At 39.8% G+C, this 16,634-nt stretch overlaps 1 protein-coding gene and 1 non-coding gene across 2 annotated transcripts in view; both read left to right on the forward strand.

Annotated features, from left to right (window-relative positions):
- Mcf2l2 (MCF.2 cell line derived transforming sequence-like 2) overlaps positions 1-16,634 on the forward strand; it is a 243,675-nt gene that overhangs the window by 102,221 nt on the left and 124,820 nt on the right. The window contains exons 6-10 of the mRNA XM_076867044.2: positions 1,748-1,864; positions 6,485-6,634; positions 12,282-12,406; positions 12,974-13,088; positions 13,573-13,692. Of these exons, the coding sequence (XP_076723159.2) occupies positions 1,748-1,864; positions 6,485-6,634; positions 12,282-12,406; positions 12,974-13,088; positions 13,573-13,692 (627 nt within the window). The remainder of the gene's footprint in view (positions 1-1,747; positions 1,865-6,484; positions 6,635-12,281; positions 12,407-12,973; positions 13,089-13,572; positions 13,693-16,634) is intronic.
- Trnat-agu (transfer RNA threonine (anticodon AGU)) lies at positions 8,136-8,209 on the forward strand. The gene has a single exon. It is a non-coding gene; the product is annotated as a tRNA-Thr (tRNA).

A 16,634-nucleotide genomic window follows, 5' to 3' on the forward strand; every position in this document is an offset into this window, starting at 1 on the left:
AAAGCCCATATTCTTATATCTGACCAAGAATAAATTTTCAAAATAATCAACATGGAGTAAAAAAATAAGGTCGTTAATTAAAGGTTTCAAGTGGAAGGCATTTCAAAGACAGGGTTGAGGAGCCCTTGTCCCTGGCTAGGGGAGAGCCAGGGTTCTCTCCAGCCCCTGGGTCAGAAAGCTCAGACTGTCACCACAAGGGGATCTGAGGAGTCTGCAGGAGCTCAGGGGACCTCCACTCGGACCTCCAATTCTTGACCACATCACAGAAGAGAACTTAAGAATGCATCAGGTTTTAGCAAAGAGAGGAAGAGCTTTCTAGAAAGTGAAAGGCGAAGGTAAATGTTCTCAGAACAGAGCCCAGGCTATCTTAAGAATGGGACGAATGTTCTCTGTGATAAGTGGATGCTGATTCATAATGGGGGGGAAAAATGGAGGAACTTTGATGGGGCAAAGGGAGGGAGAGGTGGGGAGGGAATATGGGGGCAGGAGAGATGATGGAATGAGATGGACCCCATTACCCTAGGTACATGTATGACTGCACATATTATGCAGCACTACCTCGTGTACAACCATAGAAATGTAAAGTTGTGCTGCAATTGTGGACAGTGAGTGAAAATGCATTCTGCTGTCATATATACCTAATTAAAATTTTTAAAAAATAATGGGACACATTGTCTTGGTTTGGGGTTTTAATGCTGATAAAGAGACTGTAGCTAGGGGGCTGAAGGAGGTGGGGCCAGGGTGGAGTTGTGCAATTTTGTGCTAGTTTTCCTCGTGCTGGTGCACTGTCCTTGCATGTTCCAATCATGCCACGCCTCATTCGAATCTTAAATCTCCAGGGGTGTGTGTCCTACTGTCATAATAAAGCCAGGGTCATTTCTTGGTCACCAAAGTCTTCAATGCACATAGTCTCTGAATGAATGGTTCCTGTAGTTGCCTTGTGGTTGCTGGAGGTTTTGTTGCTTTTTCATCAGCCAATCATCAAGCTGCAGGCAAGGATTCAGATGCAAGGGATACGGGCTGGTCGCTCCTACGTTGTTTGTTCCGCATTCCAATGGTTTCCAAGTGTTTGTCTTTTGAGACTCAGTATTCTTTTTGTATCCCCAAATTTCTATTTCAGGATCATGATGAGGTCAGAACTGCCATCGAGGAGTAGAGAGGGGCCATCTGGTTTATGTCAGTGTCCTCTAAATGTGTGGGTATTCATTCATGAGCAGAATTGTTAGGATATAACCCCCTTCCCAACTGCCTCCATATGTCTTCTCCTAAAAGATAAATTGGGGGCATACAAACATTCTTCATGAAGGTTACATTGGTGTGGCTCTTTTCAATACAAACTTTATAGGTCTCTGTCTTGTATTTTGATATTCCTGGACCACACTTTATTGGGCTTCTCATCACAGATATCCTAGGCCTCAGCACAGTCCTTTATTTTTATGGCTATGGTGTATACTTTATTAGCTTGGGAATTTTGGACAAAATTTTACCTAAAGTGAGACCCAGTTGTGAGTAGCCTGGAACTGATTTCCCTGACCCAAGTCACTAGGTTGTCACAGGCTGTCTTGACTCTGGTATTCCTTGTTCTAAAGGGAAATGTGGAAAGAGACTTTAAAATAGTTCTCTGCTATATATAGTAACCATCTTTGGATATAAATGCCTAATAACTCAAGTTCAAAGTCTTATTTAAAAGTAGAATCTACATGAGCTATGTGAGGACCCATGAAAAATATAATTTTTCCCCCTACAGATTATCATGTTAAACTCAGTTTCTGACCTTCATGGCTACATTGACAAAAGTCAGCTGACACAGGAGTTGGGGGGAACTCTGGAATACCGCCACAGTCAGTGGATAAATCATCGCACTGTGAGTATTGATTTGTTTGGGCTTTTCTTCCTCTCTTTGTTTTCCAGAAGACAGGGCAATTAAAGATCGGCTGTTGTGAGATCACTGCAAGCGACTGCCTGGCCTTGGGAATATTGGGATTTCTCAGCTACCGACTAGTGAAAAACTAGGGTGTAAGGGTAAAGGCTGAGTTTTTTCCTGCTGACCACAGAACCTCCTTGTATCTTTTGGTGCAGGGGCTTTGGCAGTCTTAACTTGGGGTGCACCTGGGAGTTTTAAAAAACCAACACCCTGCTATGTATATCTCATGAATTATTTTGTTTTTACTTGTTCTAGAATAGATCTCACACATTAGAATTTCATAAATCTTCCTGGATGATTTCAATGTACGTACAGATTGAAACCCAGGGAGTTAGAAGAAACTGTACTTAAATATTGCCAAAATTACTTATTGCCCAAACTTGGCGAGTTCCTAAGCCTCTCTAAGCTTGTTTCCTCCTCTGTTAAAGTGGGACTAACACCAGGCATGGTGGCACACATGTGTAATCCCAGAGACACAGAAAACTGAGGCAGTAGTAGTGTAGGTTCAAGGTCAGCCTGGGCAACTTAGAGAGGCTGTGTCTCAAAATTTTAAAATAAACAAGGCTGAGGAGGTAGCTCCATATGGAGCACTTGCCTAGTAAATGTGAAGTCCTGGATTCAATCCCCAGCACTGCAAAAGAGAAAAAGGAAAAGAAAAAAAAAAGGATTAACACAGCTGTTCTCTGTTAGAAGTAATTTTGTCCCATGGAGGATATTTGTCAATGTCTTTAGACATTTTTTGTAGTCAGAACTTGGTGGCGAGTAGTTAAGACATCTGGGGACTAGGGACCTGGGACCCTGCTAAACATCTTACAATGTGCAAAATTGCCTCTACCACAAAAAATTATCCAGCCCCAAATGTGAATACTGCCAATGTTGAAAAATCTTGGACTGCCAAAAGCTACCTGGAAGTTTGATGTGGGGGAGGAGGGGAAATACGGTCTGTAATTGTATTGGTGGTTGTTGGGCTAAAATAGAAGTTTCAGTGATATTGAGGAAAAAGTGAGAATGAAACTCATTACTATGATCTGAATGTTGGTATCTTGTCCCCTGCCCCAAATTCATATGTTGGAACCAATGTGACAGTATTAAGAAGTGGGGCTTTTTGGAAAGTGATTCTGTCAGACCTCACAAGAGGTGAAGGGATCTGCCTTGCCCCATGCCTTGTACAGACCAGAGAAGGTGCCGTCTATGAGAACAGGCCCTCACCAGACATCAAACCTCCTTGCACTTTGATCTTGGACTTCAAGCCTCCGGAACAGTGAGAAATAAATTTCTATTGTTCATAAATTACCCAGTCTAGGGTATTTTTGTTATAACAGCCTAAACAGGCTAAGACAGTCACCAGAAAATATGATCCTATAGTTTCTTTCCCATTGCCCCACTCTTCTAACCCCTAACCTTGAAAAGATTAGCTTTCCTCAGCAAAACCCACTCTCCCTTCACCTCCCTTCACAGCTTGTGATGTCAGCACTTTTCTTTGTATCTGGTCACTTTGGAAGCATGTTGCTCAATATTTACCAGTGAACACCTGACCTGCACTAAATTAGATATGTGCATTCACCTTGTTTCAGATATAATGTTTTGTGATTTAAAAAAAAAAGAAAAGGAAATTTAGAAATTCAACAAAAATAGATATCCAGCAACACTGCATTTCTTTCAAAGCTACAAATTCCAATTCCTTCCTCCCTTCTTTGTGAATTCCAAGGAAGTTTCCCAAAACCTGAAGAAAGGTCCCCCAACCTGGACCAGAACCTTTTACACTTCTCATCAATTTGTTCACAAGAATGGTGACTCCTAGAAAATCTCATGATGTGCATATAATTCTAAATAAGTCTAACTAAGAAAGTTGTCAGGAAGTTAATGTAGAGTGTTATAAATGAGGGGATGTGAGGTGGTCTTCCTAGGCTGCAGACCTCTTTATATGCTAGACCATATAAATGGTGGAACCTTGAGTGCTTCTAGGCTTTATTTCACAACTTCCTAGATAATCAAAAAAAATTCACTCAGCCTTCTTGGACTAACTAGCTCTCCTCTTTGCTCTGATTTCTCTACCAGATACTTATTTTATTATGCTATTCATGTTTTTCAAGTTACCTCAAGTCAGACAAATTTGTGATAAATACATTTTAAAGAGATAAACCTTGACCTTTTTGTTTCAGAGACAAAACTAGGTCTTTGAAAATTTAGTTAAAGAAGGCCAAGGTAATGAAGAGTGGTTAGAGATGGCATTAGCAGACATTTACACACTTCCTTCCCCACTAGACCTAGTTTATAGCCACCTTGTTTGTGGTTATGCATATCTTAAACACATGATAGTGAACTTTAAAAAATGCAACTAGTATTAGAAGACCAGTGATATTCTGTTCATGCCTTTTCCACAGATAGATAATTTTATATATACACACATCTAGTTAAAAACTTAGAGTAGAATAGTATAGAAGCACATACACATTGTTGTATATCTTATGACTGAAACATATAGATTCTTTTTTATTTTGTGCTTTTTGGATATCAGGTTATTGAGAAACGCATAGAAAGGTTAGGACTCAAAGAACCTTAACATCATTTACTTCAATCACTTTATTATACAGGAAAGTGACCTTCAGAGTAAAAAAGAAGCTTATCTAAGGTCAAATGGTCAAGTAGTGGCAGAACTATGACTAAAAAGAACTAAACCAACCTCTTTTTAATTCCCATATTAGAATCAGGTCCTCTGCCCATTTCCAAGGTGATTATTCAGGGAACAACATGGAATCAATTTAATTTGTTAATAGGTGACCTCTCCTGTTTCAAGGATGACATTTGCAAGCCTAGCACCTGACATTCAGGGTGGTCACTGTTATTCTTATCATAGTTGTAAGGTATTTATTGTCACCAAAATCCTTTCACAGTTGCTATCCTTTTTTATCCAAAAAAAAATCCCCACAGAACAGAAAGCATTTCTCCTATTTTTTAAGTGAGGACTCTGGAACTCAACCGCACCACATGGCTTATCCAAATAACATGATTAGGGAAGATTAGGATCTGAACTCTGATTCGAATCTTCAACTCTCAAGGCCGAGATCTTCTGAGGATCTAGTTTTAAATCTAATTTTGCTAAATATAGCTTTGAATGCCAAGTTGTAAGATAATATGGCACTTAAGAGTACAGCTCAGGAGCCAGATCTCATCTGACTCCAATCCCACCTCTGCCATGTATTTTTTGATATGTCTTATGGGAAATTATTCTCAACATGCTTTAGTTTCCTCATCTATATAATGTGGGATGATAATAATGATAACTAAGATGCATTAGAAGAAATCGTGCATATAAAACAAAATATATCATAATCTTAATATTTTTTATTATTCCTCCCAGTGTTTTTTTCTCTGTTATTCATCATAGGCTATTAGTGAATACAATTGAGAGAGTAAGATATATATATATTATCTCATATATATATATATTATCTCATATATATATATATTATCTCATATATATATTCATATATATATATATATATGTTATCTCAATATAATGAAACTAATGTAGTTGAAAGAAAGATTTTTACAAAAGAGTTTGGATTTCTAAGCCAGAAGCGCTAAGGTGCTCAAAGTTGTGGCTGTTCAAATGCTTGTGCTAACAGGGAGATGTCCTCCCACAGCAATGCTTCAAGTATGAAAACAGCTGAAGTAGAGAACCTTTTGGGTCCAGACAGTAGAGGGAGTGGGCAATGCTCTGGAAGCTTTATCATGCCAGCTCCAGCCCCAGGCCCTGGCATAGAGACAGGCCCTGTCAGATCTGGTACATTCTTTATGATGTGGGTTTGGGTTTTCAGAAACAGTTCTCTGATAATGTAGGAACAGATGTCATTTCTTCCCAAATGAAAATTCTGTAGAACCTTTTTGTTTTTTCCATTAACTCAATAGCAGTTTATGGGCACCCTCTGGTACCACACCCTGGGAGTACAGAGAAGAGTGTGACACGGTGCTTGCAAATTTTATAAAAGAGATGGGACAGGAAGAGATCCCCAATCCATCCCATAGATGGAAATAACTCTCATAAAGGTCACTAGTGACCTAATCACTATCTTCACTCCCCTCCCAATTTTCATATCCTCTCAGCAGGATTTGACAGGCCTCTCAGAGGCAGCAGGAAGCTGGAGGAGGGATGGGGAAAAGAGAAGGTATTGCAGGGACTTAGAAGAGAAGGTGAGGTTTTTTTTAGAAAGAAAGTGGGGTGGTTCTGCCCTTTGTGGCATTGCACCTGCGTAAATCTGGAGTCAGACTTAATGTTCATTACCCTGGAGTAATGAACAGAGCCCTGAACCTGCTGATCTTGGTTGTATCTTCCCTTCCTCCCTTCCTGCCCAAGTAATATGATTTTGGGCAATTCAATTAACTTGTTGGAGTTTCATAGAGCCTCCAACTCTATATTATTTAGGTGATAGATAAATATAGTATCAGGGACAATATGTGGCACTGAGAAAAGCATAGCTAATTCAGTGTTGTTCCATTGAGAAAGCATATTGGTGAATGTTAACTGCTCCATGTTATTATAATTGTCTGACTTTCCAGGCCATTGAAAACTTTGCTTTGACATTGAAGAATACTGCTCAGATGCTGCAGACATTTGGGTCCTGCCTGGCCATGACAGAGCTGCCCAAAGGCATGCTCTCCACTGAAGACCTTCTCATGTCCCACACAAGGCAGCAGGACAAACTGCAGGTGAGTAGTCAGTTAGTGGCCTCTCAAAGGCCAGCTCCTGGCACAAACCATAGCAGAATTAGAATGAAGACTCTTTTTGCTTCTTCTCCAGTCACTTGGCAGCCATTGTCCATCTGAGACCTTCCATATAGGCAGTATGTGAAGAGAAAAATCTCTGGAGGCTGGTGAATGTGAGACCTAGGGAAAGCAGCCTAGGGAAGACAAACCCCTTCCAGCACGGTGCTGGCAAGATGAGGTGTATAAGCACCTGTCCAAGGGCAGATCTCTTATGATGACTCTGCTTAGAACACAGCAAGATGACATGGCATTGCCAGGGTGGAGGAAAGAGAGTTGATTCCAAATCTGAGCTTTCCAGCAGTTGTTGTGAAGTTTGGGGTCAGACTAATAAACTGACTAAGTGCTTCAGTTTCTCAGGGATGTATTGTTTTATTTGAAGACTAATTTGAGAAAAGGGACTGTGGGAGGTGCTCTGAAATGGGTTTTAGGAGGAGGAGCGACGCCTATTAAGTGATTCAAAAAGCATGTCAGAACCTGCTGAGAAGGGAGTTTGGCAGATTTTTCAGACTATGCAGTAAGAGAAGTCCTCCTGGAGTTTCTTGCTGCATGTCTGTCAGGCCCTTTCTGCCTTAGGAAACACAAACAGACTGAATGGATTATTAATCAGAAGACCCATTTTCAGTAGACAGCAAATTAAGGACTGGGCATTGGTACACCTTAGCATTGTGTGAGTCTTTGTTACATCAAATTTGAATTGCTGCACTCTTATTTGTAACTCAATAATTGCAAAACTTTTTGCTAGATGGCTGGTTTGTTCACTTATTCAGTGTTAATTATTGAGGACCCACCACTATGGGCCAAGAAAAAACCCAAAAATGCAACTTTAAGAAACACGAAGTCTGGTTAGGGGAGTCTCAGAGTCTAGTGGTTTAGGGAAATTAATTCTTCTGCCAGAGAACATTGCTGAACTCCACCTTTCAGGGAGTTGTCATCCAGAAAGAGCTCAAAGTGTATTCCCAAGCCTACTCCAAGTGATCCAAAGATCTGGAATGAAACTGAAATCCTGACAGCATCTTGGAGATTTTCCCAGGAAATGCCTCTGAGAAGCTTGACCTTTTTCTATTCCAAGTAGTTGGCCAAGCTCACCTCTCCTGATTCCTGTGAGGTCCAGGTTGCAGAAAGCAGGGTTGGGAGTGCCTGGTGAAGTCTGCTAAGGAAAGAGTTTGCAGATGCACAGACTAAGACCTTTAGGAGTCTGCAGAGCAGCAGTTAGTAGGACAGAGTGTAATGGGAAGGATGCTGAGCATGGCAGGCTGCCAGACAGGAACTGTAAAACAGAGCTCTGCACAGGCGGTCATGAGCACAGAGCACAGAGCCTTCTTCCAAGGAGCAGCTGTGGAGCGGAAGTACCCGAGATGACAACCTGTCACTCAGATAGTTCTCAGGCAACCATTAAACAAAGCATTTTTGCAACTTTTGGGTATAGATTAGAATTCAGCTTGGTTTAGGGATGTAGCTTAGTGGTAGAGTGTTTGCTTAGTATGCAGGAGGCCCTGGGTTCAATTCCTAGCACTTAAAAAAAAAAAAAAAGTTCAGCCCTTTCCAAATTAGGTGTAGTAAGGGCACATACAGTGCTCTGGGGAAAAAGTTTAAAAGTTTGGATTTTATACAAGGACACATACCTAGGGAGTGAAAACCAATCCGATAAATCCTGTTGTCTGTGCAGCGGGGATACCCTGGGAAAGTCATATGAGCAGGCACTGTATAGTTTTGACACAGGCAGAGTTCTACAGAGGTAACAGAATGGGAAGGAACCAGTCTACAAGATGGGGGAAGAGCATTTTCCTGTGCATGGTGACCAGCTATTTTTGGACTTGTAACACACAACTCTGATTATGCTGTGGAGTAACTTTTTAGATCCACAGAATGTGAAATGCTATTTGACAATTATAAAGAAATAATTTTACACTCCAATTATCATATTTCAATCGGTTAAATATCTCTATATAACCTGTAAGACAATTAAAAAGAATTTAGGGGATTCCATTGAATTCTCCTTTTAGTAAGAAAATAAATGCAGCCTTGCATAAACTGAAGATCATGCTTGTGTTTCTATTTCATGCTGCCCCAAGGTCATGGACAAGACCTGTAACTATTTGAGGATAAAATTCTCAATTTAATTTATATTAAGTGAATTTGGATTAAAAATATTCTGTCTTTCCAAGTAATATTAATATTCTTTTAAAAATAATACAGAAGGTTTTCCTTTTTTTGATGATTAATTATTGGCCAAATATAAATTTATTTCTTTCCTCCTTATAACTTAGAAGCAAGAATGTCAAAATTATTAAACTGGAGTTATATTTTTCCACTTTCTCAACCAAAAATGCATTAAGAAGAAAATGATTTATATTAGAAAAAGGAAATACTTTTTGAATTTTTATTTATAACTTAATAGCTTTTATGATTATTTACATATATCTTATTTTACATCTTAGTGTTCTCTCTACCTTTTTTTCTTTTTCCCTCGGTGCTGGGGATTGAACCCAGGGCCTCATCTATGCTAGGCAAGCGCTCTACCCTGAGCTACATCCCTAGCCCTTACCTACCTTTAAACTAAACATTCTCTAAGAAATTAAATGAGTTCTTTTTCATTTAGAAAACATCTTCCTAAGTGAAAAGCCAGTATAGTGTAAGATTAATTCCTCAGAACAGTGAACTTTTAAATCTGTTTTAATATGTATAAAAGTTATGGTATATGATTTATTTTTTTTTCTCTCACCCTAAAGAGAAAATTTCTAAAATAGTTTCTAAACAGCTAGCATGGCATTGGAATACTTGGCTTGACTGTTTGATTTACCTTCTTCTGGGATCTTTGAGATCACTTGACAAGCAGTCAAAATACTAGAGCTATTGAATTCAAGAGTTTTTATAGCCTCATTTGCTAATTCTCTGTGGAGTTGTTACTACTTTGTTCAACACTATCATCTAATGCAGTCTCTTTCTTTTGGCTATCCTGGGATATCAAACTAATCTATTCACACAGGAAAACATTCACAGCAGAACAATCTTATCAAACTTTTAAACAAACCAATGACTTTAAAGAAGGCTCTTATTTAGTAACATAAATTCCTTCCCCTCAGTGTGAACCACAATTTGGCTCTTAATTCATCCTTACAGTCCAAGAGTGCTTCCAATTTTGGTACAGGATGTGTAATTTTCTATCCAATGAGATCATGGCCACTGGGCTGCTAAGATTTGAAACTCTGTTTTCTGTGATTTCACTCTCCCATCTGAGAGTCAGGAAGGAAGAGCATGTGTGCACATAACCAGCTTTAGCTTTCCCCAGGAGGTGTTCTGTTCCTGATGAATGAGACTAGTACACACAGCTTGGCTCACTGCCCATGCGCTGCCTCTGTCTCCGCTGGATGATGAGCTAGAGGCTGGACTCAGCCCATGGCACAGCGCCCAGCTCTGTGCTTGCCCCTTCTCCACAGGGAGGCTCCCGTTTCCTGAATACAGGCGACTTGGATAGGCAGTGGGCTCTCACTCTGCAAGCAGTACTCACTCTGCCGCCACTGGTCGATACAAAGGAAGGAAACTCGCTGGAAGGGAGCATGAATTTATACACAGGGTCCAGAGACAGTGCCCTGAGCTCCTCCATCCACACTGAGTGCAGGCAGTAAAAAAATTAAATACTCAAAAGGATGAAGTACATATCTTTCCATGAAAACTGAAACTCTATTTTGGGATTGGGCTCCTTACCTTTACCCTTTCTGAGAACCATAGTTGCTAAATCTTACCCTTTTGTTATGGCAGATTTTTTGTAACCTTACTGAAGCTGACCATGTGGTTTAGTCCCAAAGCAGTAACCAGGTCATGATTTTTGCCTGTGGCTTTTGTTTTGTTTTGTTTTACACAGTGTGAAGGTGATACACAGGGTATGAAATCGCTTATTAAGATCCACCTTCCCTGTCTCAGATACTTCCCTCATGTCTGCAGCTCTCTGAATGTGTCTCTCCTTTCAGTCCCTCTCCCAGTGTCTCCATATCTCCTTCTGTACTAAGCTATATGCCTCTTTTCCTTTAGCCTCACCACCTTCCTTCTCATCTGCATTTCAAAGTGTGTGTGTGTGTGTGTGTGTGTGTGTGTGCGCCTGTGTGCACCTGTAAAATAATACCAGAATCCTTTCCGAGGTTCAGTTAAGAAACTGAGTGGGAAAATCCAGGACCCTCTTCGATGGGTGGAGGAAAAAAAGGGTAAGGACAAGTATACATGAATACTGTTTTCCCGTCATATCTGATGTACCTTTATTCATCTATAACCTGTCTTCTTTTAGACTATTACTAATTTAGCTACTCTGCAAATATTTAATGAGCATTGATGAGATAAGAAGAAAAGAGGGCCCATACTTGAGAGTGGAAAAGAAGGGATGCATCCAATTCACAGGCAGGAGAGACTGCCATTTGCTGACTTGGGGCCTTGTCTGAATTGGACAGAGTCGCGGAATCCAAGGGGCTGTCTAGACATCACACAGATCTAGGGACAAGTTGGAAGTTGGGTATGAACAAAGTAACCCTTTAAGGGAAATACTGGAGTGAGATGGGAGGCAAGGAAGAAAGGCATGAAGTTGAGAGGACCTAGGAATTCTATATGAACATAGTTGGGGTGTGGGTGTAGATTCCTCCGTTAGCTGGAGGCTGTGTGAAGGCTGAAGAGGTCGCTTAGCCTAGAAGAACAGTTTCAGTGCTCACAGGCAGAAGAGTATTTCAGTATTTCAGTTAGAATCATGGGCCTCCTCTAATCCTCAAGAGCATATCAAACCAGCCCTGGTGACCCAGGAACCAAACCCAGAATTCTGAAGAGTAAAATTCTGAGGCTGAATATGCTCCTTTTGGCTTTCAGCCTGGCCCTTATGATTAAAGTTTGTGGTAATGAGAGGTGACCTCCAAGGTGAGGTCTCTGAGCTACTGGATTTGAAAGAAAATAGCTTCAAAAATAGCTTGCAAAGCACCATGTTAAAAGAGTATTATAGAATTAGTAGTTGCCTTGGAAGTCCAAATCTTTCCATGTCAAACTGAAATTGCTGCCCATTTCTGATAAACTTCTTGAATTGGACCAGGCCACAATTAGGGGACAGTTAGTAGAGGGGAGTGTTTACTAATGAGACCAGATAAAATACTTTCATGGTCCACTAGCAGTTATTGTTTTATTATTGTTTGGCAAATATCTAGCACTCAACATTAAATTCCTGTCATTATTTTTTGTTGTTGTTGTTTCTGGTCACTATCTTGGATTAGAAACAGATTTTTATTAACTAGGTTTGCTTTTAATGTACAACAACAGCTTGAGATCTACACAAAAATCTTAATAGATATTTGCTTTTGGAGAGGGAAAATAGACAGGCTGGGGACAAAATAATTGCTTTTCATGTCACACCCTTTTGTATATTTTGAATCTTGTATCATGAGTATGCACTACTTATTAAGGATAAATTAATTTTTAAATTAATTGACTGCATCTTGACTTCTTTGACATTTAACATCCTAAATGAAAAACATATGGATCTACCTTTTTCCTCACCTCCCAAATACCGTGAATTTGTTTTTGTGGATTCCTTCTAAGAAAGTCTATATTTTTGCTTTTCTAGGATGAGCTGAAATTACTTGGAGAACAAGGGACCACCCTACTGTCATGCATCCAAGAACCAACAACCAAAACTCCCACCAGAAAACTCAATATCAGTGAACTTGAGAATGTAGCTACCATGGAAAGGTGAGTGAGTAGGTGGACTTTGATTTCTCAGGAGAGAATGTAGACCTAGATGTTCTAAAACAACTAAGAACAGGCTGGAATAGATACTACTGGGTCTTAGTGAGGCCAAGAAAGAATAATATTTGGGACTAAAGGGGGAAATAAATAATATTTAGGAGAATTCCATTCCCTCCTCTTATGATATGCTCTAATCCCAGGATTTCCAGAGAGATGATGGTATTTGTTGAGTTTCATTTCCAATAAAATTTTGGTTTGATGCTGTTATTTACACATGTGTAGTCTCAGGTGGAAAAAAAAGAAGGCACAAAGGTTGGGTCACCTGAAGCACATTTTTAAAGCACAATAGCTGCATCTGGAGTTAAGTTTCTTCCTGTACTACAGGTGTCTGAATGTGTGGAACCCATTAAACCCTAAGAAAGACACAGGTGACACAGTCTTTAATAATACACAGAATGTCACAATTAATAACATTGATGGAAGACATAGGTGGTACATAACATAGGCCTATGCAGACACCTGTAGAAATGAATGCTAACATAAAGTTGCTTTTTCATTATTTCTTAAAAGGCTATTAGTTCAATTGGATGAAACAGAAAAAGCCTTTAGTCAGTTTTGGTCTGAGCATCACCTGAAACTTAACCAATGCCTACAACTACAGCGCTTTGAGCACAATTTTTATAAGGTATTGTTTTCTTTCTTAATATAACTTCCTTTTTCTTAATATAACTTCCATTTTTCATACAGACCTTTGATTTTTCTCTTTCCCCTTAGATGCTCTGGGATTGGGATTTCCTCTTTTGCCTAATCCAGCTCCCTCTTTACATCCTTACTGTTTCATAGACCCCACATTTGCAGTGGAGTAACAGCAATCTAGAATCCCATTATCCCATTTTCCTGTTGACATATGTAGCATTTCAGTGTTGGTTTAAGTTGCTTTTAGACTGATGAGCTGTTGAATGTAGTTCTAACATTCTAACTACAAGTGCCTCTAGATCCCCAGCTTAACCTGACAGGTACTAAGCTGAAAAAAGAAGAAAGGCATATATTGATTCACCCAAGTCCTGATCCTTTTAGATTTTTTTAGGTTTTCTTGAATATAACAAACCTATACTTTACAGATGGGTGCTTGTTGTTTTACTTCTGCACAGTTCTAATGTGTCCTGCAGGTTAAACTTGCCCTGGAAAATTTGCTGGAAGAGCTAGCAGAGTTTACAGGCATTGGAGACAGCGTGATGCATGTGGAACAACTTCTTAAGGAACACAAAAAACTGGAGGAAAAGGGCCAGGTTTGTTTTTTGAGGTTTTTTTTTTTTTGGACTTGGAAGGAAGTTACTATGAATAATGACAGATGGTGTCAAATCATTGCTGTTGGAGGGTTGCTAAAGGACCCAGGAATGCCCAAATCCTGCCCTTCAGTCACTCCACCCCTACCACCAGGTCCCCGAGGAGATAGGCATGTTAACAACTATAACAAATAATATGAAATAAGACCCATAGCAGAGTCTTACTAAAGCTGCTAGAGCACATGGAGGAAGGTAGAAGTTCAAGTGTACCTCTCATGGGATCAGCAGCCAAGTGGGAGAAGGTCACAGCGGGTGAATCACTGGCCCAAGTCAATTAGCATAGACAGTTTAGAGCCCTCATGTAGGGGTAAGGGTTGGAGGCAAGGAGGGGAAATTTTTTAAAAGTGGAAACAGAAAAAAACAATAATTGACAGGGGAAATGGATTCATACTAGTTCTTCTGCTACACAGAATTGACAAAACTTTTCTCCTGTCCCATGCCCCAAGAGTTGTAAATTTCAGACTTGTAAAGGAGTGTGTGTTTACAATTCCCATATCAGAATTAAACAAGTTCCCAAATCTGCACACAAGTCAGCACTCAGAAGGAATTCTATTCTAAGTTCTTATAGATTCAGTTTATTATAGATTTAGAAAAAATGAGTCATCTCTTTCCAGGAAAGTGCCTTTCTGCTTTTTCTTAATTAAGTTCTCTATATTTTTCTCTCCAGGGGACTGAGTCCCCTGTGATTAGCACTTCCTTTCTGAGATAATCTAGAGGGATGTTTCCCAGATGATAATTTTACAGAACTGAAGATTGCTTCTTGAAGTGTGAGCCCCTAGCCAGTCTCATAGGTGCCACCTAAGTGAAAACTTATAAAACATGCAGAATCTCAGGCCCTATCTGGGACTCAGAATTGGCATTTTAATAAAATCTCCAGGTAATTGACAAGTACATTACAGTTTAAAGACATATGCCCTTAAAGAATACAAAATGAAGGTCATGCTAAGCTAAGGGTGTTCCTGGGCATGTGTGAACTCACAAACCCACCTGTGCACCCAGCTCCTCTCTCAGGAATCCCATCCTGCCCTAGTGAGCACCTTCTCTTATCAGTGATCATTGATAACTAAATATTTTAATGCTAAAAACACACAAGTCATTAGAAATTGAATTTCACATATAGGATAATGACGTGTCACAAATTCTCTAGAATAGACAGCCCCAATGTTGTATAATTCTGGTTTTTTAATAGAACTCTTTATTAAATATAGATACCATGTATTTTTGCTTATATAAATTTATATATTAGGAAAAAATGTCTCACCAATAAAAAAAATACCTTCATATATAAATGAAGGTGGTTACTGACCAACCAGGAGAATGTTAATTAATCAACAGGTATTCCTTGTCCTAGGTGTTGTGGGTGTGGAGAAACACTCAAGACCCTGTCTTCATGGAACTTACATTCTACTAAGGAGAGAGAGTTGATTAAAATCAGTCAAATAAAATAATACCAGATAGTGACCAGTGACATAAAGAGAAAACAGAATATAAGAGAAAGTGACTGGGGTGCTACATTTGCTAGAATGGTCAAGAAAGGCCTTTGAAGGTGGCCTCTGATCTGAGATCTCTGTAGTCACACAAAGCTTGGGGGACTAACATCAAGACAGAGGAAGCTACAAGTGCAAAGATCCTACATGAGAATGGGGTTGGTGAGTCAAGGAATGTTGCTGGAGCACAGTGAGGACGTGAGTTGGGAGAGATGGACAGGGCCCCATGGTCATATTGGGCCTGAGATCTTTGCTGATGATTTGAATTTTATTCTCAGTGAAACAGAAAGCTACCGGAAGGTGTTCTTGATTACGTTTTAAATAGTGATAATGGATCTTCACAATAACATCACATTCTTTCTTCTGTCTACCTTAATACATACTCTTAAAAAATGGCTGATCAAACCTAGAGATGAAGCATATGATCAGGGAACATAGGAATGCTCTGTGAACCCATGACCCATTTTTATTTTTATTTATTTATTTTTTCCATGATCCATTTTTAATGGGCAAAATTCTTGAACCAACTAAACTAACCCACTGGATATGACCTGGGACCAGGGATGGATTTCATCCATCCTGTGCCTCACTTTCCAGTTTATAAAATCTACTTTCCCTAAGATGCACTATACCTAATCTGCTACCTTTTGGTATACCGGAACAAAGCTATCTTAACAAAATTGAGATCTTCCTCAACATGTCTTCTGTCAGGTTTCTAAGAGGAATTGTTTTTTCAGATAATTAGGGCTTGGCTAGTCTTCCCATTTGTCCTGTAAAGTGTTAAAGGAACAAGGTGATGGTGTTCCCAGAGTCCTAAGCCAGAGGGGGCTTGACGTTAAGAGTCCCAAGAAATCAGTTTCAGGAGATTCCAGATGGTGGATTAGAGGAAGGCTGCATTTCCAGTTTTATCATGGCTTGGGATTCAAGCAATAGGAGTACTGCTTCTCAGTGAATAGGGTTATTGAAGAAATTGACTGAAATTCAATATTGGACAGTCGGTGATTCTGAAAAACCCGGAAACCTGGAAGTATTGAACAAAGGACAAGAAAAAGTATATGGGAGCCAAGCCAGGTGCAAAAGTGACAGTGTCACAGATTTCACCGCAGCGTGGGGGATAACACAAATGGAAAGAGAAACACAATGGACAAATTTGGCAGAACAGAAAAGAAGTCCAACCTTACCTGAACCATACGCTGCACAGTGAGCTGGTATTTACAAAGTGCTCTACATTTCTCAACCGGCAAGTGGAGAGCTCAGACTCAGGTGGAGAGCCATTTTGAGAAGACTACATTTCAGCTCACTGCTGCAGGAGCCTGGGAGATCACAGCAAATATTGTCAAACTGTCCCAGAAAGCACCCACCATGTGTCCTAGGGTGTGCCTAGTAGATCAAGATTAA

The sequence above is a fragment of the Callospermophilus lateralis genome, chromosome 10 (genome assembly GCF_048772815.1).
Source record: "Callospermophilus lateralis isolate mCalLat2 chromosome 10, mCalLat2.hap1, whole genome shotgun sequence".
NCBI classification, from domain to species: Eukaryota; Metazoa; Chordata; class Mammalia; order Rodentia; family Sciuridae; genus Callospermophilus; species Callospermophilus lateralis.